Raw genomic sequence first — 25,748 nt, forward strand, 5'->3', positions numbered from 1 at the left:
TTTTGTCTGGTCAAAGAGGAAAGGCCAAAGGATTATTTTCCACCCAAGTTTTACCTAATCTAAAAAATACATCTACAACGTATAAAAAATTAAAATATTTATCAATAGTCTAACTATTATTAAAATTTTCAGTTAGAAATACGAATAAAATCGTTATTTAATCCTAAAACCTAAAACCTTAAAAATTGATATTATTTTTTCCTTTAGTTTAGAAAACTAACAATTTTTCTCTATAATTAAACTTTAAAAAATTTAGTTTCCTTTTTTTTTAGGTTTCATCTCTAATGGCTTAAGAAATCAGGAAGAAACGACGATTTTTTCCAATGAACGATGACTCTTTGTTATTCAGATCAAGACGATTCAATCATTGATTGGGAACAAGCGATGGTCTTCTTCAATGAATAACGACCCTTTGTCACCCAAATTTGTAAAATATGGTAGTCGATCGAGAAGAAGTAATGGTCTTCTCTAATGAATAACGACCCTTTATCGTTCAGATTAAGAAAAAGCAAGCCTTTTGTAGTGGTGGGTGATTGTCTTTCGTTGTCCTTCGTGGTCAGATATCGAAGATGGGTGGAAAGCATCCGCTATTAGCCATAATGGCGATGGTCAGGGAAGAGAAACAAACTCTAAGGGTAAACTTTAAATTTTTGAAAATTAAAAAATGAGGTGAAAATTTGTTGTTTAAACTTGAGGGGGAATGATATAAATTTTAAAGTTTTAGAGTTTAAAGATAAAATAACGATTTTATCTCTAGTTCTAACTAAAAATTTTAACAATAGTTAGTATATAAGTGAGTGTTTAAGTTTTTTATTTGTCGTGGATATGATTTTGAAATTAAACTAAAACTTAGGTGGAAAATAGTCTTTTGGCCAAGATGAAAATGTATGTCATGCTATGGTGCCACCTAGGAATAGTGGATATGATAAAATAAAAATAATGTTACATGCATTCAATTCTAAAGTACATAATTGAATGCATATAAAATTTTATCATATAATTAAATATTATTTTATCTTTAATTTAAAATCATTTAATTATATAATGTCATTTTATTTATATATCCAATTGTGTATCATACTTGTTAGATAAAATAATATTTTTATACTAGATTTTGAAGTTTTTTAACAGTGTCTAGGGCATAATTGAGTCCAATCGAGTCGTTTTATATTTGGCTCAAATTCCAACTCTCAACTTGTCTTAATTATCCTAAAAGAGAGTCCAAACTCAGTTAGAGTACAAACTTGAAATGGGAATAAATTGTTTGAATATGAGTTATAAATTGATTCATTATACATCGATACTTTAAATATGTTAACAAAATATTTAAAAATTTATTAAAGGTTATTAATATTTTTCTCAACTCAACTAAAATTCAAACTAAACCAACCCATAAATACTTGCATATGATCAACTTGTTTACACCTTTAATTTTAAGTGTCATTATCTTATCGTAAGGCAATAAATAATGCAATGCATGCTATGTGACTTTACTTGAAAACAAGAAAAATAAATCTCAAAATGAAAAAAGTAAGCATATTTGAGGAAGTAAAAATCATTCCAATGGCAACATGTATAAAAGGGTATGGGTTAAACTTTTTTAATGATATTTTAAAATTAAATTCTAAATTAAGATGATTTTATCTAATCTGGATAATTAGTTTGGTTTAAAAAATAAATAAATAAAGAAGTTGAGGTGCTGGAGCTGAGATAAGAGAGAGAGAAAGACAGGTTTTGAGCAATGACAAGCAAAACTCTTAATAACATAAACAAAAATATTATCAGTCATGTTCTGTCGATTGATCAGTTTTGTTCCATTTTCTTGTCTCAGACAGCAATATTTTCACTTACTAAAGCAACACTTTTAACATTTTTCCTTTGCTTTAACTCTCAGATTCTTTCATCAAATCAAAGTCTCTCTCTTTCACTTGTGTTTCAATCACTTTCTCTTCACCTTTTTACTCTCTCTTTGTATATCTAGCTTTCAGCAAGTGCATTCTCTTGTGGTTCTTTTAAAGATACAACTGAATAATTCAGGTAAGTGTTATAGGGTTTATGATTTGCATTTTTCATTGATTTGTCTCGGTTTACTTCTTTTTTCAGTTTAGATTATCCTGAGCTGTTAGTTTAGCACTTGTTTCTTGAAGATCATGTAGTGAAGAGGCTTAGTGCATTCTTTTTATTTTGTGCAGAATCGTTACCTGTAGTCAGAATTTGTTTGATTTGTAGTGATTTTAGCTGATTAGAGATGAACCCACATTGATTATGGTGAGAAATGACATTTTTTATTAGATTCAGAAATGGGTTGTGTCTTGGGGAGAGAGGTCTCCTCAGGCATCGTATCAGAATCTAAGGAGGTTCAAAATTTGAGTGTTGAATCTAATAATAATGGGAAAGAAGATGTTGTTGCAGTGGAAAAATTTGATACTAAGGTTGTAGAGGTTCAAAATGATGAGGCCAACCAGGAGGAGGAGGAGAAAGTAGTTGAAGAGAAAAAACCAAGAAGGGAGAGGAGAACGTCAAAGCCAAACCCAAGGTTGAGTAGTCCACCTAAGCACTTGCAGGGTGAGCAGGTGGCAGCTGGCTGGCCTTCATGGCTTACTGCAGTTTGTGGAGAGTCACTTAACGGGTGGATACCGCGGAGGGCAGACTCGTTTGAGAAAATTGATAAGGTTGGCCATTTGTTCCTTTTAGAATAGAGTCATTGTCAATTTGTTTCAGAGTTAAAAGAAAAAAAATTATGGTCCATGTTAATTGATGGATACTTTGCAAAGTTTCCATCTTTGAAGTCTATCACAATGATGTGAGAATGATATCAGTTCGTTTAACAGACAGATTCAATTTGTTACATCATTTGAGATGGGGGTTTTATGATGATAAAACATGGCTCTTGATTTTTTCCTTCTTTTATTGATTTATTAATATTTTTGAAGTTGATGTTTGTCTTCAAATGTTGATTTCTCCCTCCTGATGATAGATTGGGCAAGGAACGTATAGCAATGTGTACAAAGCTAAAGATATGTTAACTGGTAAAATTGTTGCATTAAAGAAAGTTCGCTTTGACAATTTGGAACCTGAGAGTGTGAGATTTATGGCTAGAGAGATTCTCATATTGAGGAGATTGGATCATCCAAATGTTGTAAAGTTGGAAGGTTTAGTGACTTCGAGGATGTCATGTAGTTTGTACCTGGTATTTCAATATATGGAGCATGATTTGGCCGGACTTGCTGCAAGCCCAGAAGTAAAGTTTACAGAGCCACAGGTTTTTTCATAGCTTGTACTAAATCTGAAATTAAAGTGCATTGATCTCATACATTTTTTTGGTGGTTATCTAATATGAAGAACCAAGCCGCTTTACTTGACACTCAAACTTTATTTGCTTGTAGGTTAAATGTTACATGCATCAACTGCTGTCTGGACTTGAGCACTGTCACAACAAGGGTGTGCTTCATCGGGACCTTAAAGGGTCTAATCTTCTAATTGATGGTGGTGGAGTACTTAAAATTGCTGATTTTGGTTTGGCGTCTTTTTTCGATCCAAACCGTAAGCATCCCATGACTAGTAGAGTGGTTACTCTATGGTATCGGCCTCCTGAACTGCTTCTTGGGGCCACTGACTATGGTGTGGGTGTGGATCTCTGGAGTGCTGGTTGCATTTTGGCTGAGCTATTGGCTGGGAAGCCTATAATGCCTGGCCGTACAGAGGTAACTAAACTTTCAGTTTTTGATTTAATCTAGACTTTGGTCGTTTGCATTATGTTGTTCAATGTAAATATCTAAGTTTGGTGTATATTTAATGTGCTATCTCCATAGATTTTTTAATTTATGAGAACTTGAAAGGATATTATAAGGAGGCAATGACATAGGCAAGGAGTGAGCAATATGCTTATATTAATACTGTTGACTGTAGCTTTTGTCATGCTCTATAGTCTACTGGATGTGGAATATATTAATGTTTATCGTGGGGTACATCATTTACCATTTTCACTGCTATTTACAGTATCTTTTATGCTATGTAGGTAGAGCAGCTACATAAAATATATAAGCTATGTGGTTCACCTCCAGATGAGTACTGGAAAAAGTCAAAGTTGCCAAATGCAACCTTATTCAAGCCGCGAGAGCCCTACAAAAGAAGCATACGAGAGACGTTTGAAGATTTTCCTCCATCCTCACTGCCTCTGATTGAAACACTTCTTGCAATTGACCCATCGGAACGTCAGACAGCCACTGCTTCATTAAGAAGCAAAGTAAGCGCTTATCTTCTGTGATTGTCTGACTTCCGTTTTTCTGCTTCTTGGTTTAAATTTTTGCACTCGTTATTGGACCATAAAGTTACTACAGATTGCCTGAGTGGCTTTAGTTTGAATGCAGAGTCTCCTTCTTGATTGCAATGAGAAATTTGTATGTGATCTAGAGAAGGCATCATGCAAGTCTACTTAAGGATATCTGGCATTTGATCCTGCATTGCTTTCATTGTCTGTTAAAAGAGAAGAGTGGTGGGAATTAAGGGGGATGTTATTGAACAATGAATACGAACCCAATAGTCACTGACTTAATAGTCCTGTAACAGTAGAAACCATACTGGCTCATATAGTCCTTCCAGGTGTAACACTGCAGTTTTTGCACTCATTAACTCTGCTGTGTTTGAATTAAATTGAGATACCTAGTTCTATGTTGCTCCTGTTTGACCTAGACTTGAAACTGAGCTTACTGTATTAAATATAGAAAATTGAAAAATTATGATCGAAAATGTCCCTAATCTATCGAAATCTTTGAAATAGTATAGGGAGCATGAGGCAGACACTTAATTTTGTATAATCGTTGTTTGCGTTTGCATTTTGTAAGAAATCTTTCTCAAAAGTGTGCCTTCAAATGTCCTCTTTTCCATGATCACTTCTGTTACGCTTGTGCAGTTCTTCACCATGGAACCTTTTGCTTGTGAACCTTCTAGTCTCCCTAAATATGCCCCAAGTAAGGAGATGGATGCTAAGCAACGAGATGATGAAGCTAGGAGGTAAGAAAATTTGCGCATAGTGATTAAAGTGTAGTGATTTGAACTTGTTAGATCATCAACACCCTTGACAACAGATTGAAATTGAAAATTTTAATTTTGAGTGCATAAGGTATCGGAGGTTAAGCTGCTGTCTTTAAACTCATTTGATTGGGGCAGCTGCATTGGCTTCAAATTTTCTGCATTATACTTAATTTCCGAGGCATTTTATTATATATCTCCATTTAGTTAGCTAATACCTTTGTTTCAGACAATGGAGTCCATTAAGGTTCTGTTCTTGGAATATCTTTGACAGTTTGATTTGACCTGTATATACTTCTGCTTCTGCTGACACGGTCATAATCAGCAAGCTAGCTTTCTCTCACATGTGTGAGTTATAATCAGCATGTTCCTTCCTATGCTTTTGCAGACTAAGAGCTGCCAGTAAAGCCCAAGGTGATGGTGCAAAGAAGACTCGAACACGTGATCGGGCTGTTCGGGCAATCCCTGCACCAGAGGCCAATGCAGAACTTCAGTCTAATCTCGATGTATGTTATGTTGATTGATTCTATGAGGAATTAATATGTTTAGGTGTTGTTGGTCTCAAAGTTACTGGAAACTGTATACTTGCAATGCTGTTTCTGTCATGTCCTGGCAAAAACCTGCTTTGTTTTCTTCCACGTCTTTCTCAGTTGTTGTCTGGTTGTTTCTACATTAGATAGGGTAGTAAATGGAGAATCTTATTTGTCTGAGAAGCATAAAGCTTGCTATATGTAATCTTTTTAGTAGTGAATTAGTAGCATGCTTCATTGAGTTTCGGATATACTTCAGAAGTTTTCACATATGTTAATTTGCTGTTATGTTTATTCTGAAACAGAGGAGGCGCATGATCACGCGTGCGAATGCAAAGAGCAAGAGTGAAAAGTTTCCTCCGCCACACGAGGATGGAGCAGTTGGCTTTCCTTTGGGATCATCACGTCATTTGGATGCAACCTTTGTTCCTCCAGATGTCCCATTTAGCACCACCTTGTTCAGTTACTCAAAAGAACCAACTCGAACTTGGTCAGGTCCATTAGCCAACTCTGCCAGCGTTGGCAATCCAAGGCAAAGGAAGAATACTGCAGGCGACCCATTTGATCCATTGAAACCTCCAAGTGGAACAGTAAGAGGAAAAAGTGACATTTCTCGAGTTAAGGGAAATAAAAGCATTGTTTAAACATTCTGTGCATACATATCAAGAATGGTAGACTGCATTTACCAACACAGTTTCATAGGAGTCTCACCTTGGTGAGTGTATGAATTGACCCTGGTTTCTTCTTCCATACAAGAGTGCCCACACAGCCACACCACCACCACCACAAACTCCTTCTCCCCTCCACAAAAAAGAGACACAAAAGCTTCTGTTCACTTTGTTGGGATAGTGAAAGGTCTGCAGTGTTATGTACACTTTGATTTATCTGATAAATTTTGAATGTCTCATCTAATCCTTGTTACATGAACAAATCTTGAATTCTAACTTGTTATGAGACTCAACATAAAACTATTTTGGTAGATATTGTTTCCTGCAAACTCGGCTTGCTCTTCTTAAATCGCAAACCTCGCTATGATATTATTTATTGGGATTAAAAAACATACACCCACGAAATAGTGCAGCGTGGAGACAAATATTTGATTTGGTCTGAGTACGTGGTTTAGTTCAACTAAGTGTCCTACTCTAAATTTAATAATATATATATATATATCCTCAAACCCCACTTGTTATGTGAGTATTGTTATTTATTTTTAATTTAAAATCGTTTAATTATATAATAATATATTATTTATTTATTAAAAAAAATATATTTTTATTATTTAATTAACTAATTAATAAATTGTAGATGGCATAATCTAAAATATACTCAATAGTTACTATAATTTCTAATTTGTAGTGTCAAGAAAGTCAACAAAAATATTCCTTGCAAGGTTTTGCAACAGGTTTCAATGGCTTAAAGAAGAAAATAATATTTAAACTAGGAAAGAAAAATCATCTAATTGCAATTGCATATTTGAGCTGCAATTTAAAAAAATCAAAACGCCTCTCTCAACTCTGAAGCTTTTGATGAACCCCTTTTAGGAAGAACACATAGCATTTTACTCTTTCTTCCTCCTTTAATAAAAGCTTTCTCAAGATACTTAATCTCGGGGCAAAGAGAATTTGATCATAGGGGGGCAGTGTCGATGGCGGATGCTAATAATAACCCAGCAAGCAATGTGGCTGTGCTACTGCCCTTGCGTGGAGTTCAACTCCTGAAGCTCGCAAAGCCGCCGTCTCTTACCTTGAATCTGTACTTTTTTTCTCTTTATATATCTTCATGTTACTTTACAATCTGCTTCGTTCGGTTGATTTTTATGCACTTATCAAATTTTGATTTTGAAGGCCAAAAGGTGGTAAATTTGCTAAAAAGGCACCCGGGAAATCTTGATGTGGTGATAAAGTTCGATGTTTTAATCTCGTAGGATATTTGAGCTGTCAAAAATTGGGAAAGTTCGTGCACTCTTTTGTGGCTGTGATTTGACTTACTTCTCAGGTATTATTGTTTATTTAAGAAATGGGTAATGCGATGTTATTCTCCTTTCTATTGTGAGAATTTATTGAGTTTTAGGCCTTAGGAAAAAAAAAAAAAAGAAAGGAAGAAAGAAAATTTGGTTTCTGTGAATCCAGGTATTGTGATGTTATTCTACTTTCTATTGTGAAAACTCATAAATTCAGGTATAATATGCTGGGCCTGTCAGCAACCATTGGAGAATCAATTTTAAATCTTTGGACTTCCATTCTGTTGCAATGGCACTGATGGAGAATGTACTGTCAATGGAATTCAGGCATATAAGGCAACTTGTTCATTCTGTTTTAATACATTTGGTTAAATATTGCCCTATTGATCTGTGGGAGGCCTGGCTGGAAAAGTTGCTGCACCTGTTATTTGTCCACTGTCAACAAGCTTTTAGCTGCTCTTGGTCCAGCTTTATGCATGAAGGTAGAGCAATGGTTCCATATCTCCATGGGATTGTTGCTGGATCTGACTTAAAAGTGGAAGTAATTGAGGAGAAACGACTTTGTGATCTGACTAGTGAGATATGTTCACTTCTGTCTATAATGGCCTCTTCAGGACTAAATGCTGGGCTTCCTGCTTAAAGCATTCAGGGCAATTCACCCATGTTGACATGTCTGTGAAAGATTGGATTCTTTTGCATCAAGCTCTATGATTGGGTTTGTGTCTTGTATCCTACTTCTATGACCATGGCTTTTTCTGTTGCTTTATGATTGTAATTTTATGTTCTTTGGTGTCATATTATTGCCATAAACACTAATTTCACTAATCCATTTACAGGTTCCTTTTGAAGCACAAAGAACTTGCCCTTCCAGCGTTCAGATTTCCAAACAAGCTTTCACATGGACAGAGGGTGAAGCTGTGACAAAAGTCTCTTCCTTCTCTGCTGCTGTGATTGTCGTGGCTGTATCACCAAATAATGAGGAGCTTCGAAAGTTTGTTTCAAAAGATCTGTTTTCTGCAGCTATTCAAGGTTTTGACCCTTGAGTCAAATGCTGTTATCAGCACTGATCTGGTTGGTCTCTGTCAATAAATAATCGTCTGTTTGTGCGGTAGGGATCCAGCCCTAGGCAGGTTAGAAATGCCTCATGTTTCAAAAAATTTGCTTAAAATATAAGTAGGTTTTAGGGATATAACCAAGCCATTGATGGATGTCTTTGTTTGATAGTCCAGGTTCTACTCTCTCTTCCATGCATTTCCCCACAAGATTTGCCTGCTTTTGAAGATGCCTTCGCAAAGACACCTAGCCGAAAGGAACAAAAACAACATATGAAGAGCTTGCTTTTGTTAGGTACTGCAAACCAGTTAAAAGCACTTGCTTCTCAGAAAAGTGTTAATGTTATCACAAACATTTCAGGTAAGCACCCTTTCGTCATTTTATTTATTTCATTTTTTAATCTCCACTTATACTCTTTATTTATCTGTTTTTAATTGTCATCTGTAACTTGAGAGCCAATTTGGGCAAATCTTTAGCTTTCGTTGTATATTCCATGAAGAAGATTCTCCAATTCTGATAAGCAGAAAAACGGATATGTATTTACCAGTGTGTTTTACTCCTATTTAGAGGAAGGGCATGCAGCTCATTCAATGTTACGGAAACTCAAATTGAAGAGGCGGAAACTGTGAGATTGTCAGCCATTTTGTGAAGGATTCTTATAATTTGGCAGTTCTACAGAGATGAATTACACAGTTATTTGACAGATATACTGAGGTAAAAGACATCCTTTTTATTTTAGCCATAGCTCTGCCGGGGTTGTGCAACCAGTTCATCCTCTTAGACTACTTCAAAATGCAGTTTTGAGTAAATATATAGAATCATTATACCCTTTACATTTGTCATCTTGGAAATGAGGTTTTTACATGATTATGTCGTATCCCTTGTCTCTCATTGGCAGTTCTTGCACACATTTTGTTGCTTTTGAAATTCTCCTTTCAAGTTTCCCCTTGCGAACTCCAGCAAAGAAAGTTCAAACTTTTATTTGGGGTAAAATCTAGAGGACGTCAAATTTATAAGGTGAAATTCTCCACTCTATACAGGTTCAAACAATCCACAACAGCTTGTGAGTTCCAGAAGTCATCTGCAGATCCAGTCCAGTAGCAGATGAATTTGATTTGATTTGATTATAGTGATATTAGTTTCATTTATTGCATATCCACTCTTTAATTTCAATTCAAATGTGATCAAGCCTTTAAATTTGATGCATTTAGAAGTTGAGAGCAGCCCTGAATGGTAGACACTGGAGAAGACTAGCAGGTGGAAAGTGTTTAATGGTAATACTTTGTTGAGGATTAGGAACAATGTGACAAACTTGGTGGATGCTTCTGGGTTAAGCAAAAACTTTCCATTTATGGGGCCCCGTGCCGTTCTTAAAGCAGTAATTTTCTGTGTGTTGTGACTTGTGAGGGGCTTTGAGAGTTGAGTGTTGTGTTAATTGTGTTTGTGGGTGTGTTTAAAGAAAGCCAGCAAGCAATGCGAGCAGGAGGAGCGGTGGCTTTTGTGACATTAGCATATCGGTTTGATTTGTTATAGTAGCATCTCAAGAGTCACAGCTTGAGTGATGTTTGTGGTATTAATATATATTATCTTAATAACAATTTATTGAAGGTTGAAATGATGATATTTCTAAAGCCATCAAATGATCACTACAATACACAAGAGTTCCTAGAAAAAATGTTCAATAAATAACAATAAACTGAACTAGGTGTAACATCCTTGGTTCAAAATTCGAGCCCACTGTTATGACATTGTCCATTTTGGACATGCAATTTATCATGATTTTATTTTTGGCTTTTGTAACTCACATCTTGACAGTTTAAAGAGTTGATAGATTATTTAATCAGTTAAATTCTCTCATCTTTAATCGATATGAGATACACAGACAATCAGTTAAATCCTTTCATCCCTAACTGATATAGGATATATGGACAATCAGTTAAATCTTCTCATCCCTAACCGAGATGAAATACATAGACAACCAGTTAAATTCTCCATCCTTAATCAATGTGGATGCACAGACCGATGTGGATGTACAGATGTGGTATCTCTTTTGTGTTTTGTCGATGTATGATTTGTTTAAGGACATCACATACACCCACCTTATGGAATTCAACATCTTCGTTGAAGTTTGTCCCACATTCATTTAAGAGGACACACGAAACTGCTCTTATATCATTTATAATATCTCTAGTCTAATAACTCAGCTTACAATCAAGATATTATCCACTCTGGATATACAATCCATCATAGTTTTGTTTATAGGTTTTGCAATCCAAAATATGTTTTGACAATTTAAGGAGCTTATAAACTATTAATTTAGTTAAATCATTATATTCCTAACTGATGTGGGATACATAGACAAAGTATAGACAGAGCTAGTATCTTTTTCGTATTTTATCAATGTGGGATTTCTCTAAAAGTATCATACTAAGTGTCTGTATAAAAAAATAAATATACCTGATAACACCACAGATAACCCATCAGTTTGCTTAACTAGCAATGTATTTCAAAGAAGGAAAACGTGGGGCATTTCTACATTGAAATATTTGAGCTTTGAACATTAGGTTAGCTTAAAATTTTATATCCATTTCAACAAACTTCTCTAACTACTAGTCAAAGACTTTCATAGACACTTCAAGAAGCTTAACCTTTAAGCCATTTAAGCTAAAGCTCCATCTCTAGCTACACCACTTTCTTCAACCTATAACTTAAAAACAATTTTACATTTTCTGGATCATTTCCATTTTTCCTTAATTTCCCAAGGACTTTAAGAGTGTCTTAGAGACAGAGAGAAAGAGAAAGAGATGCCACCACCAGGTTGGGGACCACCACCAGGAGGAGGGCCACCATTTTGTGGTTGCTTCGAATTTCTTTGTGGAGGAGTTTGCCGCCTTCTGTCTTCATGGTAACCATCTTCTTTTGTTTCTTTAATTTTTTTCTCAATATTCTATGTGATCATCTTATTAAAATGCAATTAGACTATAATATATAGATAATGACCCATGTGAAATAATAAGGTTTAATGGGTAATCTATATAAAATTCATTATTTTTAATAATAAAATTAAATAATTTTACATATACAAACCAGGAAAAATCTGAAATCTTAAACTAATGAAAAAGAGAAAAGATATTCATTTAATTAAACCTAAAAATTGAGACATCAAATGTGTTTTCATATATTGAAAAAAGTGAAATATAAAGTAAATTTTTTTCTATTACAGTATTAGCAATATATAAGAGAATATCTGTGATTATCCTTTTGCTATATTAATGGGTACTGAGTTTGAGTGGTTTTGTGGCAGTATGTATGTGGTGTGCTGCTGCTGCATATTTGAGAGCTGTTGTGGGCCAATGTTTGGTGGACCGCCTGGGCCGCCTGGACCACCTGGGCCTCCTGGGCCGCCACGATTCTGATCACCTCATTTCTACCAATTTATCTTCGTCTTTGTGGTTCTTCTTGTTTAAATAATTATCATGATGGGTCAATGTTTGTTGTATATTGTATTGTGATGTTGAGGCTCACCAACTTCACCTCAAACGTTCAAAATGGATTTATGCAGTTTCTTTGTATCTTCACTTTTGGTTTGTATAAGATCACCCCTATATGGGTTTACGTTTTCAATAAAAATATGTATATTTATTTTAACTACATAAATATATATATTTATATGTATCATCATGTGATTAGATAATTTTAAATTAAAAATAAAATAATATTTAATCATGTAATGACACATATAAATATGTATATATTTATATATTCAAAATAAATACGTATAATATTACTCTTTAAGTTTTCAAACTTAGCAATAACACTCATGTCTTCAGAGTATTATAGCTAGCAAGTCCATCGCATATATATCCACAACCCATGCATTAGAATAGTATTATGTGTATAAATAATGATATATTATTATGTAATTAAATATTAATTTATCTTTCATTTATTTACAATAAAATTATGTATACCCACTTTGGGTACATAAATATGTACAGACTTATTGTATCATTATATGATTAAATAATTTTGAATTAAAGATAAAACTTTGTATATATAAAATAAATATACATAATATTATTTATTTATTTATTAACATAAATCAAATATCAGGTTCCACTTCATCACTATCTACCTTATAATTAGAGATAGAAAACCATACGCCTGATTTATATAATAATTGGCTCTTTTTACCAATTTAATTCAGTATAAAATACATTTAACTATCAAATCATACTAAATTAAAGTAGTCATTGCATTTGCAATAGCATATTGAAAATCCAAGTTCATGAAATGCACACCGACATCTCTCCAAGACCAGAAGCTTTGCAATTTATAAAAAAGGTTAAATAAGGCTAAATTATAATTTAGAAACCACAGCTAAAAAATTAATTATTGAGATTAGAGAGTTTAAAACTATATAATCCTTACACCATGTAAATCTCACATTTTACATTCGAAATTGTAACATATCACCACCAATGACAATCCCAACCTATCAAATAACACAAACCTTAGAATTTTTTTATGCTTGAAAAATTAACTGTTGAGATTAAAAAAACTCAAACCTTTATAAACCTCACACTGAAAACTCATACTTTCTTATATCAGATCTAAGTTTCATATCTTGTACTTCGGATGGTAAAAATTCTTACATCAGCTAGTACTCAAAAACTTAGAAAACAAAAAGGCATTTTTAACTTTTAATTTTGACATTCAACAAGAAGGAAAACTTTAGTCACCAATTATCACATAGCTTCACAATATATGCATCCGGATTTCAAGTACACTGAAGTTCCTTCAAAATATTATTGTGCTACACTATGGATATTTTCAAAAGGGGTATCCAGAAATTTTCAAATCAAATACGGTTTTGTGCATCAGCATTATAGGGAGAATACAGATAACTACATGCTTCAAAGCCCGGCTCTTATCCCACACTTGTGCCAAAATGTGCATCACGCCTTTATACGGACCACAAAAGAACCTGCAAATTGATGTAAATGTCAACTACATGAATACTCAATCGTGGGGCCACAGACATACACAAAACAAGATAAAGACATTAAGTACGGTTTTTAAAGAAGCGGTGAAGGAAGCTAATTGCCGACCTTTTGTTTCTTACTAACTGTATCACAGGATTAGTACTATTTAACTGAAAAAGGCTTTACCAAAGATAAAGACAATAAGGAGTGGCCACCTAGCATTCATGAAGATGTTTGAATATTCATAGGATTAAATAAAGAGTGATTCAGCAATGCTTTAATTTGTTAGCAAGGAAGTCAGAGAGCATTTTTGGCTTCATATACCTATGAGTTTGACTTTACTTGAGGCAAACTAGTTATAGAACAAAGCTCTAACAGATGTAATTGATGGGGAATCTGTTTAAAAACAATTCAAGACTGAAAAACTTAAGAACCAGTTCCTTACATGCAGGAAGGTTGGATATGTCAGCCGAAACTGCACAAGGGATTCCCAAGTTTGAAAGAGCTCCTCTTATAATTCCACAAGGAAAATAGAGATGCATGCTGGTTGATTGTGCTGCCTTATTTTCAGCTGAGGCAGAAGGATCTTGAGATTCTGTATATTCCAGGGACGAATCAAGTGAAATACGTGAAAGCCACCGAAAGCGATTATCTTGCAATACAAATGTGCCCTGCAAAATATACATAACCAAATTCATTAACTGAACGCGATTACCTTCAGCCCTACATCAATTTTTTTGGTGCTTCAACATACTCTATGATTTGTCTTCAAGTTGTCTATCTGCTTCTTGAAGAGCTCGGACCAAAAATCCTTGCAGATGAACTTTATTGCCTCCAGATGATCACTAAAACGTGGTCTCTCCATTGTATACCTAACAAAAACTAATATTCTGTCATCATAGGCAGCACAATAGATTCAAAAAAAGCAAAGAAAAAGGCAACAACACAACTTGGAAGTGGTACAAAGTTAGACATTTTTAACAAAATATGATAAAAAAGATAAATTCTCAAATAATTATTCTATTTTGTAGTACATACATAGACTCTGCCCCAATGGTATCGAGAATTATATTGAAAGAGTTATTCTAATTCAAGTATTGAGTTCCCTTGAAGGCTTCCAAACACTACCACTGGTATCTTTAAACAAAAATTCCTCTGTATACCCTCTTTTAATATTACCCACCAAAATAAACAAAGGGCAAGAATCCACTTTGGAGACCAACGTTGCTGTGATTTCCTTCTTCCACCAACTTAATATGAGGAAAAAAATTATAAATTTGAGAACAAAGGTAATATTGGCCACAAATTGATGCCATGCCGAGACTGGATATTCCAGCAAAAAGCAAAAATGATAAATTCAACACTGTTTCTAAAAACATTATTCACCCAAATCCAACCTATATCAGACAAATTTTAACATTCTAAGCAAGTAAAATTTACAATTAAACAATCAACACCAAAATACACACATTCCAAAACTAAACCTCTTCCCCTTTCCTTTCCGTTTCCAACAGTTTCTCAGCAACCAAAAGCATAATTCTGATCTGTCATCAGATCTAAACACCGAAGCTTCAATCAATCTTATATCCTCAGAATTAAATCAAAATTTTAAATAAAACCAAAAGTGATGCTGGCGTTTGATGAGCTATGAGAGATTATACCGTTCGGAGAGCTGATGGCCGACCTGATAACCAATGGCTTCGATCCGACGGGCGGCGAGCTCAGGCTTATTAGCGTAGAACCGAGTGCAATAGGTTGATACCATTTCAGTTAGCAGACTATCGATGCAGCTCTCTGAAACTTCCCTTCCCATTTTCACCAAGATTTGCTTTTGCTCTCGATCTCTACTGAAATTGATTTTGCTTTTCTGTTTCTTTATTTTTAAAAGTTGGGCAGCAGTTATTGTGCCTTAAGCCCATTTGTTAAAGTTAAGCCCATAACTCAAATCCTATTTAAATTCCGGAAATAAATATGGAGTCCTTTACGAGTGACAATAAAATTATACATATTTATTTTAAGTATATAAATATATATATATTTAATATGTGTCATCATATCATTAGATTATTTTAAATTTAAAAAAAAATAACATTTAATAACATGATAACATACAAAAATATATACTTATTTATATATTTAAAATATATACATATAATATTATTTGTGGAAAGGACGTATAAAACCACCAATAGACAAAAACAATCAAAACCCAAATTTAAATACAAAAATACCTTTACTTCCACTAGTTTCAGTAAAACCCTAATTTTTTCAATTAAAAAAAAAGGGCTTACAAGCCCCAACAATTTAAAAAATCTCATTTTCACTCTGATTAACATTTTGACATTTAAACTCAAAATTAGTTACATACAAGTATTTATACAGGTTCATATACCCCAAAGATAATATGAACCTAAGAAAACATATCTACCTAAAACTTCTAAACCTGCTGCTCCCATATAATCTTAGAAGGCTGGATTCAAACTGAGTTTGTTCAAATTTGAGTTCGAGTTTGATTCGAATGAATCTGAAACAAATTTGAGCCTAAAAGTTTAATATTTTCGAGTTCAAACTCGAGCTTTGAGATGTTTAGCTCGTTAAACTCACAAGCTAAAAATTTTGACACAAAATAATATTGTGCTGATTAATATATAGTAAAACGACATCGTTTTAATAATACGTTAATTATTCAATTCAAGCTTGAGTTCATTTGAAGCAAATTCGATGAGTTCGAACTCAGTTTCATACAAATCAAATTAAACTTAAACTTACGTAAATTTTAGTTTAGTTTAGTTTGAATTTAATCGTATAACCCTCTTTAGATATAAACCTTACGAAGGAATTTGAATTTAAAAAAACATGTTGGTTTAAACTTCCCTAACATAACATGTTTTCACTTTATTACACTACGAAATTTACAATAACTATACATAGCGTGATGAATTTAAACTTCAAGTAGGTGAAAAAAAAATTGTCATAAACCCTCTAAATAACCTCGTTCCTATATTTGTTATAACACAAACCCATGTCAGAAAATACATAACCGCTCAAACTATTCATAATGTGAAAACCCAAGTACAAACCAATTTTAAAATGATGTCCAAAGATGAAGATACATAACAATATAATTATTAATTTAAGTAATGAAACATACTGATTAATCCTGTCTTGAAAGAAATGACCCCGTTTTGTACGATATAGAAAAAGTGTTTAAAGTTACAAGAATTTTCAAACCCTAATTAGCATTCTTACCACCAATTGATTACCTTTTCCTTTTCATAACTTTTAAACACACATATATATATATATATATCAATAATTACAAGAAGTTTAGGTATGGTTGGATTCAAATCGAACTGAATGATTTATATAGAACTAAGCTTGAATTGGAGTTCGAGTTTATCGAGCTCGCTTTAAATGAGCTTAAGTTCGACTAATTTTAAAAGAGTCAAACTCGAGTTTAGCTCAAGCTCAAACTTGAATCGAGTTTTAAATTAGTTCGTTATTAAAACGATGTCATTTTAATATATATTGATCAAAATGATATCGTTTTATATCAAAAATTTTAACTCGCGAGTTTAACAAACTAAACACCTAAAAGTTTGAGCTCGAACTCAAAAATGTCGAACTTTTAGGTTTGCGTTCAAGCTCAAGCCAGTTTTAGGCTTGTTTGAACCAAACTCGAGTTCAAATTCAAACAAACTTGATTTGAATCCAACCTTAGGGTATTTTTTTTTCTAAATAAATATTAAAATGATGCAATTGTTGAATGAATAAGTAAATATAAAAATAAAGAGTGCACCACTTTAATATAAAGAAAATCTTATAATTATCTATATAAATTCTTTTATACAAATTCTTATAATCATTAGTAGATACAAATACGAAATAAAACACGTAATTTTTGTATATAACAAACTTTATCTACAGTCAAGCCCAAAGGCTAAATGCTTCCAAAGCTAGCCATCCATTGTTTTTTCTTTAAGCCAACACAAAATAATCTAAGTTTTTACTCATCATCTTCTCCGTTCTACCTTTCAACATTCAGTTGTTGCAGAACCACCATTTTTTATACCAATAAAAACTCTTAAAAGCACCAAACTTTGTGTCCTCCTGTGACTCAATATCATCGGAATGTTCATCTTCTCTTTTCAATGTTGCATACTCAGCTTTATTTTCTCCAATAATTCTATCTAAAACCACATACAAAGACACTGAAAATACAGTGACACCAACCAAAAACCAACTGAAAGCAAGGTTTACAAGTGACTTAGCTCTCTGTAAAGCCTCCTCTGTATGACATTGAACCACTCGGTGACCATCGTCGTTGTGTATGAAGCAGCCTTTCGGTATAAATTCAGGGGTCCAAAGCATGTACCCTGTTAAAATAAACCAAAGCCCTTGAGAAAAAATACTTGCAGACCTAACAAAGGCGATTAAGAAGCTTTTGGGGAGTCTGATGCCCAGTAGGGCTGTGGTTAAACAAACAAGAATGACAAATTGTAGAAGCAAGTGGTAATGGCCTTCGACCCCCATGTGATCAGTTGAGTGAAGACGAAAAAGAAGAAGTTCCTGGGCGAAGGCGATGGCGCCGATGAACTGTGTTAGGGCAAACTGAGTTTTGCAGCTCATTCTATCGAGAATAACAGCGAAAGCTGCATAAGTGAAGAAAGTGAGAGAGATTGTTGCGTGTTCAAAGTTGCGAAGATGGTTTGAAGGAATGGTGCCATCGGTGTCAAAAGGGTGGTGTTTTTGAGGACCTATGACAAGTTCAATCGCCATGGAAATGGAGGTTGCTAGCATAATCAAGTAAAGCTCAATATATCTTATTTTTGCACAAGGAAACCACGGAGATGAAGTGAAGGAAGTAGAGTTGAGAGAATGGAGCTTGATGTGATTCAGAAGATGCCACAAGCCAAGTACCACGAAGGCTATGCCTGGTGCGACATGACCCGCTAAAGAACCCATAATGGTGTTTTAAAGAAAGCTTTGAGTAAGGTGTCCTGAGGCTTCTATATATAAGGTTAAATTTTGAAGCTTGAAGAAGAAGGTTATTAGATCAGAAGGAGTTCATTGCCCATCAAGCCTTAGAATTAATATTGAAAATCTTTACTGAAATTCAGATGTGATAGTTAAAAAATGGTAATTTTCATTAATTTTGTATTATATATTATAATTTATATTGATCCATTAATTATACTTATCCACCGAACATAAGTTTGCTTTTGCGTCCAGCTTTGACCTGGTTTTTCTGGGTGCTGACAGATGTAATAAGACACAGTTGTACGGGAAGATGAAGATGTTTCTTGGCTTGAAAGTGTGTCCCACGGCACGGTAGGAGGAAATTGTGAATCGTCGGATTTATATAAAGAAAAATAAATAATCATATTATTTATTATATCTCTATTAAAAAAAATTACTCAAATGTTTTATTATTAATAAATCAAATAAAATATGATCAATAATAAATAATAGATTACGAAAAAAATTTTGATAAACTTGAACTGAATGCCGCATGAAGCATTTGGATGTGGGTAAAATATTTTCTTGGTGACAAAGGAAATGTGAGAAATGAGGAGAAATATATGACTTATAAGTCTTTACAATTCAAGTTTTTCACATACAAGAAGGTAGAAAAGATCAATAATTCATGGGTGAACTTCTTACTGAAGCCAGAAGTAAACCTAAATGAGGTGACATAATTATAATTACAACCAAACAAACTTGAAGCTGAAGCTTTCTCATTCTCTTATCTCAAGCAATAGCAACGAAGTTTCATTTCACAAAATCCAAATCTGCTTACAAGAAACTCCAAAATTTCTGTGTAGTGATTTGCCTTTTTATTCCCATTTCATTTTCACTTTCATATTCTTAGTGAGGTTCATAGAAGTAGTAACCATAAAGCCTTTGACAAACAATTGATGGAGACACTTATATATTGAGTAGCTATTATGGATAGTATTACAAAGTTAAATGACAACCATATGAAATTGAGAAAGGATTTTTATTGTAGGAAATGTTGAGGGATCTTAACAAGTTTGACATTATTAAAAGCAATATAACGATAGTCAAAAGTGTTACATGTTGAAATTAGTGATAACTTCGTTAATAAAATATGATTCATACGGTTCATGAGGATGCATACGGTCCGTAGGTAGAAAATAGGGTAAATAATTCGGGTTTAAAAATAAGAATTTAATAAAGTTGTACTTGGGAATAATACTCTTATTCATGGTTTATTTGAGGGTAACAATCTTATTATATAAACATATTATAATTTTATATGATTAATATATATAACAATTTATTAATAAATATATTTATTATATCAAAAAATATGAAAAAAATACTAAAATAATATTCATTCGATTAAGATGTAGTATTTCTTTGGGGGAACTATGATACAAACGATGCGTTGTTTTTCTTTCCTAGTTATGTTGGTTTGTGTTTAATAATTATTTGTTTTATGGATTCTATGCACTCTCTAGTTTTTTGTTATTTTTGGATTAATAAAATTATGTGTATAAATTTTTTAATTTATAATTAAGTATAAAAATGATATATTATCATGTGATTGAATAATTTTAAATTAATGATAAAATAATATTAAATTATATGATAACACGTCATCTATATAATTAATTGTATACTAAAAAAGGTGTACACATAATATTACTCTTTTTCAATTAATGTCCGGTAAATTGGTATTGAAAGATTTTGCAATCATCACTCATTTATCATAGGGACTGTAACAATCTGGAAAACACCTCAAATTCTGATGACAAAATGAATGAAAACAACTTATGTTACTTCTTAAACTCTTTGAATATCTAACATATTTTCATCGATAAAATTATGTGTACACATTTTGAATATATAATAGATAAATGATGTGTCATCATGTGATTTGATGATTTTAAATTAAAGATAAAATAACACTTAACAACTAACGACACATATTTTGTGCACTCAAAATATGTACATATAACATTATTTTATTTTTATATAGTATGAACACTTGGCATGCACAACAACATTAAAAAGGATACAATAAGCATTATCCCCTTTTCATGTAAAAAATTTAAACTAATTAACTTGAAACCAAAAATAGATAGAATACTACAACAAAACGAAACTGTGAACCATTTGATGTAATTGTTATAGGTCTAATTACTTTTACCTAAAGTTTATCTGTCCAGTAAAGTCAAACAAGGTTTCCTGATAAAAAAAATAATTCAATGTGTGATGACTTCGTGACAACAAAATCTTTTGATAATGAATACTAATTTAGTATTATCACTCGGCCAAATATCTATCATATATATATTTATATATTATGATAATATTAAATAATTTTGAATTAATTATAAAATAATATCCGATCAAAAAGATTTTTTTTTCCATCTAACCAAAGATCAATTTAAGTAGTTGAGTTAGTACGATACAAATTGAACATGAAGAATTTGAAGGAGAATTGAGTTGGCCATCTAATTTGACATTGGCATTTTTAAAGGTATATTTAAAACGTTTGAATTTGATTTATAAATAAGTTATTTTCTTTTTGTTTCAAAATTAAATGATAATAAAATTATTATTTTATCTTTACGCTATTAATTTTTAATAAACAAGTTTGATTTTGGGTAGGAAATTATTATTTATACTATATAGGGGTGGAAAAGTTCTCAAGCCATCCTTGGGGGGAGAAAACGAAATTTACTCTAAGATATTATTTATGTTTGTTTTTGTAGTATTAAGATTCCTGCAGATAACTTTCTTTCCGCATTTAGAGCGAAATGGGCCTAACTATTGGGACTTGGGTCCACAATCCATTTTTCTTTAAGTTGTGAACTTTCTGGTATATTTCTGCCCATGTAGAATGGATTAGAATTTCACGTTTCTCACTTCCGATGCTGTCCATTTTTTGCAAATGATAATCCAATGGTTTCTTGAGCACCTAATTATCGTGTTCACATTTGATGATTTCTCCCAGGTCTAAAATGATTATTAGAGTTTATAATTATTTTTATTTAACCGAGGAGGCTCTAATTATGGTGTTCACACACCTGCACTACACATAAGTCACATCACATAGCACACTCACTCTTTTATAGAACGGTGTAGTAGACTAGCATTCTGCCAACTACTCGCTCTTACTATTAGGGGTGTTCTGAGGTATTATTCTTTCTTATCCTCTCTTTTACTTCTTATCTTACTATCACAGTTTCTGATTTAAACAGGTTTCATTTTTATGTATTTTATATTTTGGATTTTAATGATGTCTGTGTTGATATATTGATTTTTGACTCAAAGATCTGAGCTTGACTCGTAGATTTCATCGTTTTGTTGTGTATGTTTGTGGGTTCATCTGTTTATTCTCAGGTTTCATCAGTTTAATTCTGCTCAATTTTGTTTTGAAATTTTAGTAAACATTTTTAGGTTTTTTGTCTCATCATTTTTAATTTTTATTTCTTTTAAATAAGCCTGAAATTCTTAGCACTGCTGAGAGAACTGGGAAATTATTTTAACCTATTTAGTGTGTTTTTGGAATTTCGGAAAGAGATCATCTATTCGTTTGTCGGCGTTCCTTGAAAAAGGGGTGATAAGCACTTTTTTTTAATCCCATGTTTCTTTCTTCTTGTGTGTTACGATTTTTTGTTTATCAACTCTTTTTTCTATTTCAATGTTGGGTTACACTGAAAATTTTGATTGATAGAAGTGAAAATTTTAATATTCTAATTTTTAAGGTAGTGAGAGGCTTTTGCTAGTGCTGCATCTGAGTCCCTTGCATCAGTGCCATGCTTTAGAATTAAGCTACAGTGGTTTAAGCTTAAGCCATACCAATCCTGTTAAATAATTTTGTCATTATTTTACTGAATCGTGCAAATAATGATGTATGATTATTGTGTTCTTTATTTTTTTTTTCCTTTTTGGTAATCCATTTTGCACACTTGCGATGCTTTGAAAAATAAACTTGTCACCTGGATTGTTGACTTGTGATGATAGTTGATACTTGATATAACTGTTATTCCATTATGTATTGGTTTTGAGGTAATTGTTCTTGCAAGTTCCTGTGCTAAGAAATTTAATCGGAGATTCTATCTTTTCCTATCAGAACCTTTTTTTATTTTGTTAACGTTGACCATTTTGTGGTTTTTAAAATTATCTTAGTGTCTTTGGGTGTGATTATTTGGTGGACCATTTTGGTGCTATATGTGGTTTAGTAATGAATAGTCTTGACCAGCAGACATTTATTTTATGCATTATGCAATGTGTTTTTATATGTCTACTTTCAGTGGCACTGCAATCATGTAGTGATTATTACTGTACTTTGACAATGCACTGCAAAATTTAAATTTTGTATTCTTCAGATCACATAGAAAAATGGTGAAAGCGGTCGCTGTACTTAGCTGTAGCGAGGTTGTCAAGGGAACAATCCATTTTGCCCAGGAAAAAGATGGTAATTAATTCACTGATTAATTCCTGTTAATTATGAACTTTTTCATGTCTAAAGCAATCAAATTGTTTCTATTCTAGGCCCAACTACTGTAACTGGAACTCTTTCTGGTCTTAAGCCTGGGCTTCATGGATTCCATGTTCATGCCCTTGGTGATACCACAAATGGTTGCATGTCAACTGGTATGGTCCATTGGCTAGAATATTACCTTTATATACTTCATTGAGTTTTGGGGGTGGGAAGAAAATAAACTGCAATTTGGTTTCTACTGAATGACTTTGTTTTCTGTATTAATTATTGCGTATCATTTTGTAGGACCCCATTTTAATCCTGCTGGCAAAGAACATGGTGCCCCAGAGGATGATAATCGTCATGCTGGTGATCTAGGAAACGTTAATGTTGGTGATGATGGTAGGCATTTATTCCACATGTTATGATATTAACTATTTGTGAAGGCATACAATAATTTTGCTTGCTATAGTTTATCAGCAATCGCATACTCATTATGCTTGGTTTTTTTGTTTTTCTTCTGATCTTTGGTTTTCATTTTACTTCCTTTTGATATCTGTTTTGCTTTAATGGATCACTTTATGTATCTTTTTATTTTTTCTGGTACTCATTCAGTTATGAAGGCTTTTGCTATATATGAAATTACATTTTTGTTAATAGTGTTTTTTTTTTTGTGTCACTAACACTGTGGTTTATGTGTGGTTCAGGCACAGTTAGCTTCACGATTGTCGACAAGCAGGTATTTTGTTATCTCCTCATCATTAGTCTATGTTTTGTTTCTTTTCTAGCACTCATGACTGCAACTCTAGTGCACCACAGTTCTCTTCTCATGTGTTCATATATTCGCAGATTCCTCTTACTGGGCCAGATTCAATTGTTGGAAGGGCTATTGTCGTGCATGAAGATCCTGATGATCTTGGCAAGGGTAATATCAAAATTATCAACTTATGTGACTCTTATTAATGTTTATTAGGAATTCATACTGATCTAAGTGCTATGATCAAATGTCTCAGGTAAAATGCTCAATTCTTTTGATCATATTTTTTTTAATAAAGCAAATATTAAAAATTGTCTTTGAAAGTTTTGGTGTCAAATGCTTCTAACTTTTTGACAAGCTTGTTTCTCAAGTAGATAAAGGAGTTAATTATGAGTTGGTTGGTGTTTCTTTAAAGTTGAATCTCTGCATGGTAACTTTTTGCAATTTGTTTACAAATGCTTTTGTGTTTTCAGGTGGGCATGAACTGAGCAAAACCACTGGAAATGCAGGTGGCAGACTAGCTTGCGGTTAGTAATCTTGAGTAACATTAAACAAAAACGTTTGAAATCTTTCAGAATGTGGAACATTATTATTAGGTCAAATTGGCATTAGTTAGTACTTATAATAATATAATGAAGATGGGATTTGTTACTAGTTTTGCTTGTGTTGCAGGTGTAATTGGTCTCCAAGCATGAAGTGCCTGTCTATGACTATAATAAAAGGCTGAAACTCTGTTGTGTATTTTGGTTGTATGGTCGACAGTGGTTTGTATGCTATGAACTCGCATAATCTTCCTTTTGTCTTGGATCGCATGATGAATAACAAAAGTGATATATGGTTTCTAAAATCCAACTTTCATTTAGGCCAAGTTTTATTTCATTTGAAAATATAATTATTATGGAGCAATGTTGTGAGTTATGCGACTGCCGAAAATTCAATCGGTGTGAATAGTGTCTCAATCACTTGGCACATAGCTCGTCACCTTAGATGCTAACGAACGGCTCGACAGCCAGGCTAGGCGATCCCACGGGCTATCTTAGCAATCACAGCGAGGATCGGAGTTTCAGGCACAATGATAGAAAGGTAGAAAAGAGAAATTTGGTTGCAGTGTGGGAACTGGATGACAATTAGAGAGAGAGGGTTTGTGGACTTTGCATCAATTCTTAAGTTAAAGCTAACATAAACCATCTACAGAATTGGATTTGAGGTGAGAATAAGGATGTTTTAAACTTAGAGGTTGGAAAATATCATCAAAAACCATTAACGGTAGCCCAGTTCTTTGTAAACTTGCAAACACCCCCATTTTTGTTTATTAGAAAATAAAGAGAAATAATCGTTTAGGCTTGGCTTACGTATATTTGGAGAAGATCTAAAAACCAAGGGGTGGAACCAGACATTGCAGATGAGCGGTTGCAGTTCTGGGTCGATCACAGCAATCATTCTTCCAGCTCCCTGATGCAGTTGATGGTACTCCTCTCTCTCTCTCTCTCGCTCTCTCTTTCTTGCCCCTAACGCACGAGCTCTGCATACACAACAATCTTCTTTGGCAGGCTTATCTTTTTTGCTCTTGACAAACAAATTTTCCTATTAACATTGTCTACTTGGTAAACAGCATAGTTGTAGCCGACATCTCCTCTTTGCCTGATGGTAGAAAGTCTTATTAGACCGGGTGGTTATCAGGAATGTGATAGTTAAAATTCAGAAACAATTTCTGTAAAAAGTTTTTCTTGTCACACTTTATTTGAAAATTTTGCTTCGTACAAACATTCTGTCAAGAAATGTTCCCTACCGACACAAACAGTATAAACTGTATTTTGCTTTAGTGAAACTTGGCATACAGTGTGATTTGAGTTGAAACTAGTCTTCGTTACTTACGGTTGAACGAGGTCTCATGGAGGTGTGGAAGTTAGGCCTTGAGAGCCAACTGTGGCTTGCATCTCGCAAACTGCTTGAGCAAAGACAGCGGTCGGAA

The 25,748-nt window shown here is 33.3% G+C and overlaps 4 protein-coding genes and 2 long non-coding RNA genes across 13 annotated transcripts; 4 read left to right on the forward strand and 2 right to left on the reverse strand.

Annotated features, from left to right (window-relative positions):
- Positions 1 to 1,714: 1,714 nt before the first annotated feature.
- LOC123221107 (probable serine/threonine-protein kinase At1g54610) lies at positions 1,715 to 6,473 on the forward strand. Its single transcript, XM_044643811.1, has 8 exons — positions 1,715 to 2,037; positions 2,193 to 2,672; positions 2,978 to 3,262; positions 3,387 to 3,704; positions 4,019 to 4,246; positions 4,913 to 5,013; positions 5,420 to 5,537; positions 5,867 to 6,473. The coding sequence occupies exons 2-8, from the start codon at positions 2,301 to 2,303 to the stop codon at positions 6,203 to 6,205; spliced, it is 1,761 nt and encodes a 586-aa protein (XP_044499746.1). The 5' UTR covers positions 1,715 to 2,037; positions 2,193 to 2,300; the 3' UTR covers positions 6,206 to 6,473.
- A 452-nt stretch (positions 6,474 to 6,925) lies between these two features.
- On the forward strand, positions 6,926 to 10,192 carry LOC123221108. Of its 5 annotated transcripts, none has more exons than XR_006503210.1 (6): positions 6,928 to 7,313; positions 7,406 to 8,236; positions 8,358 to 8,651; positions 8,751 to 8,934; positions 9,142 to 9,288; positions 9,473 to 10,192. It is a non-coding gene; the product is annotated as an uncharacterized LOC123221108 (long non-coding RNA). The 5 variants fall into 5 exon arrangements; XR_006503212.1 differs by having other exon boundaries at positions 6,929 to 7,313; positions 7,406 to 7,556; positions 7,691 to 8,236; positions 9,142 to 10,192; XR_006503211.1 differs by having other exon boundaries at positions 6,929 to 7,313; positions 7,406 to 7,556; positions 7,739 to 8,236; positions 9,142 to 10,192.
- Positions 10,193 to 11,003: 811 nt separating this feature from the next.
- LOC123220357 lies at positions 11,004 to 12,222 on the forward strand. Its single transcript, XR_006503037.1, has 2 exons — positions 11,004 to 11,479; positions 11,879 to 12,222. It is a non-coding gene; the product is annotated as an uncharacterized LOC123220357 (long non-coding RNA).
- Positions 12,223 to 13,296: 1,074 nt separating this feature from the next.
- On the reverse strand, positions 13,297 to 15,426 carry LOC123220140 (trafficking protein particle complex subunit 6B). The gene is made up of 4 exons (XM_044642167.1): positions 15,221 to 15,426; positions 14,314 to 14,431; positions 14,005 to 14,230; positions 13,297 to 13,561 (listed from the first exon to the last, which is right to left on the reverse strand). The coding sequence occupies exons 1-4, from the start codon at positions 15,370 to 15,372 to the stop codon at positions 13,533 to 13,535; spliced, it is 525 nt and encodes a 174-aa protein (XP_044498102.1). The 5' UTR covers positions 15,373 to 15,426; the 3' UTR covers positions 13,297 to 13,532.
- A 1,935-nt stretch (positions 15,427 to 17,361) lies between these two features.
- On the reverse strand, positions 17,362 to 18,596 carry LOC123220486 (transmembrane protein 45B-like). The gene has a single exon (XM_044642724.1). The coding sequence runs from the start codon at positions 18,522 to 18,524 to the stop codon at positions 17,601 to 17,603; it is 924 nt and encodes a 307-aa protein (XP_044498659.1). The 5' UTR covers positions 18,525 to 18,596; the 3' UTR covers positions 17,362 to 17,600.
- A 2,976-nt stretch (positions 18,597 to 21,572) lies between these two features.
- Positions 21,573 to 24,623, forward strand: LOC123220973 (superoxide dismutase [Cu-Zn]-like). Of its 4 annotated transcripts, none has more exons than XM_044643623.1 (8): positions 21,573 to 21,728; positions 22,925 to 23,013; positions 23,091 to 23,192; positions 23,326 to 23,421; positions 23,727 to 23,758; positions 23,869 to 23,944; positions 24,250 to 24,303; positions 24,449 to 24,623. In XM_044643623.1, exons 2-8 carry the CDS (start codon positions 22,938 to 22,940, stop codon positions 24,469 to 24,471), a joined length of 459 nt encoding a protein of 152 aa, XP_044499558.1. In that variant the 5' UTR covers positions 21,573 to 21,728; positions 22,925 to 22,937; the 3' UTR covers positions 24,472 to 24,623. The 4 variants fall into 4 exon arrangements, with proteins under 4 accessions (XP_044499558.1, XP_044499559.1, XP_044499560.1 ...); XM_044643624.1 differs by having other exon boundaries at positions 21,714 to 21,793; XM_044643625.1 differs by lacking the exon at positions 21,573 to 21,728 and adding an exon at positions 21,810 to 21,935.
- Positions 24,624 to 25,748: the final 1,125 nt, after the last annotated feature.

This window comes from Mangifera indica, chromosome 7 (assembly GCF_011075055.1).
Source record: "Mangifera indica cultivar Alphonso chromosome 7, CATAS_Mindica_2.1, whole genome shotgun sequence".
Taxonomy (NCBI): domain Eukaryota; kingdom Viridiplantae; phylum Streptophyta; class Magnoliopsida; order Sapindales; family Anacardiaceae; genus Mangifera; species Mangifera indica.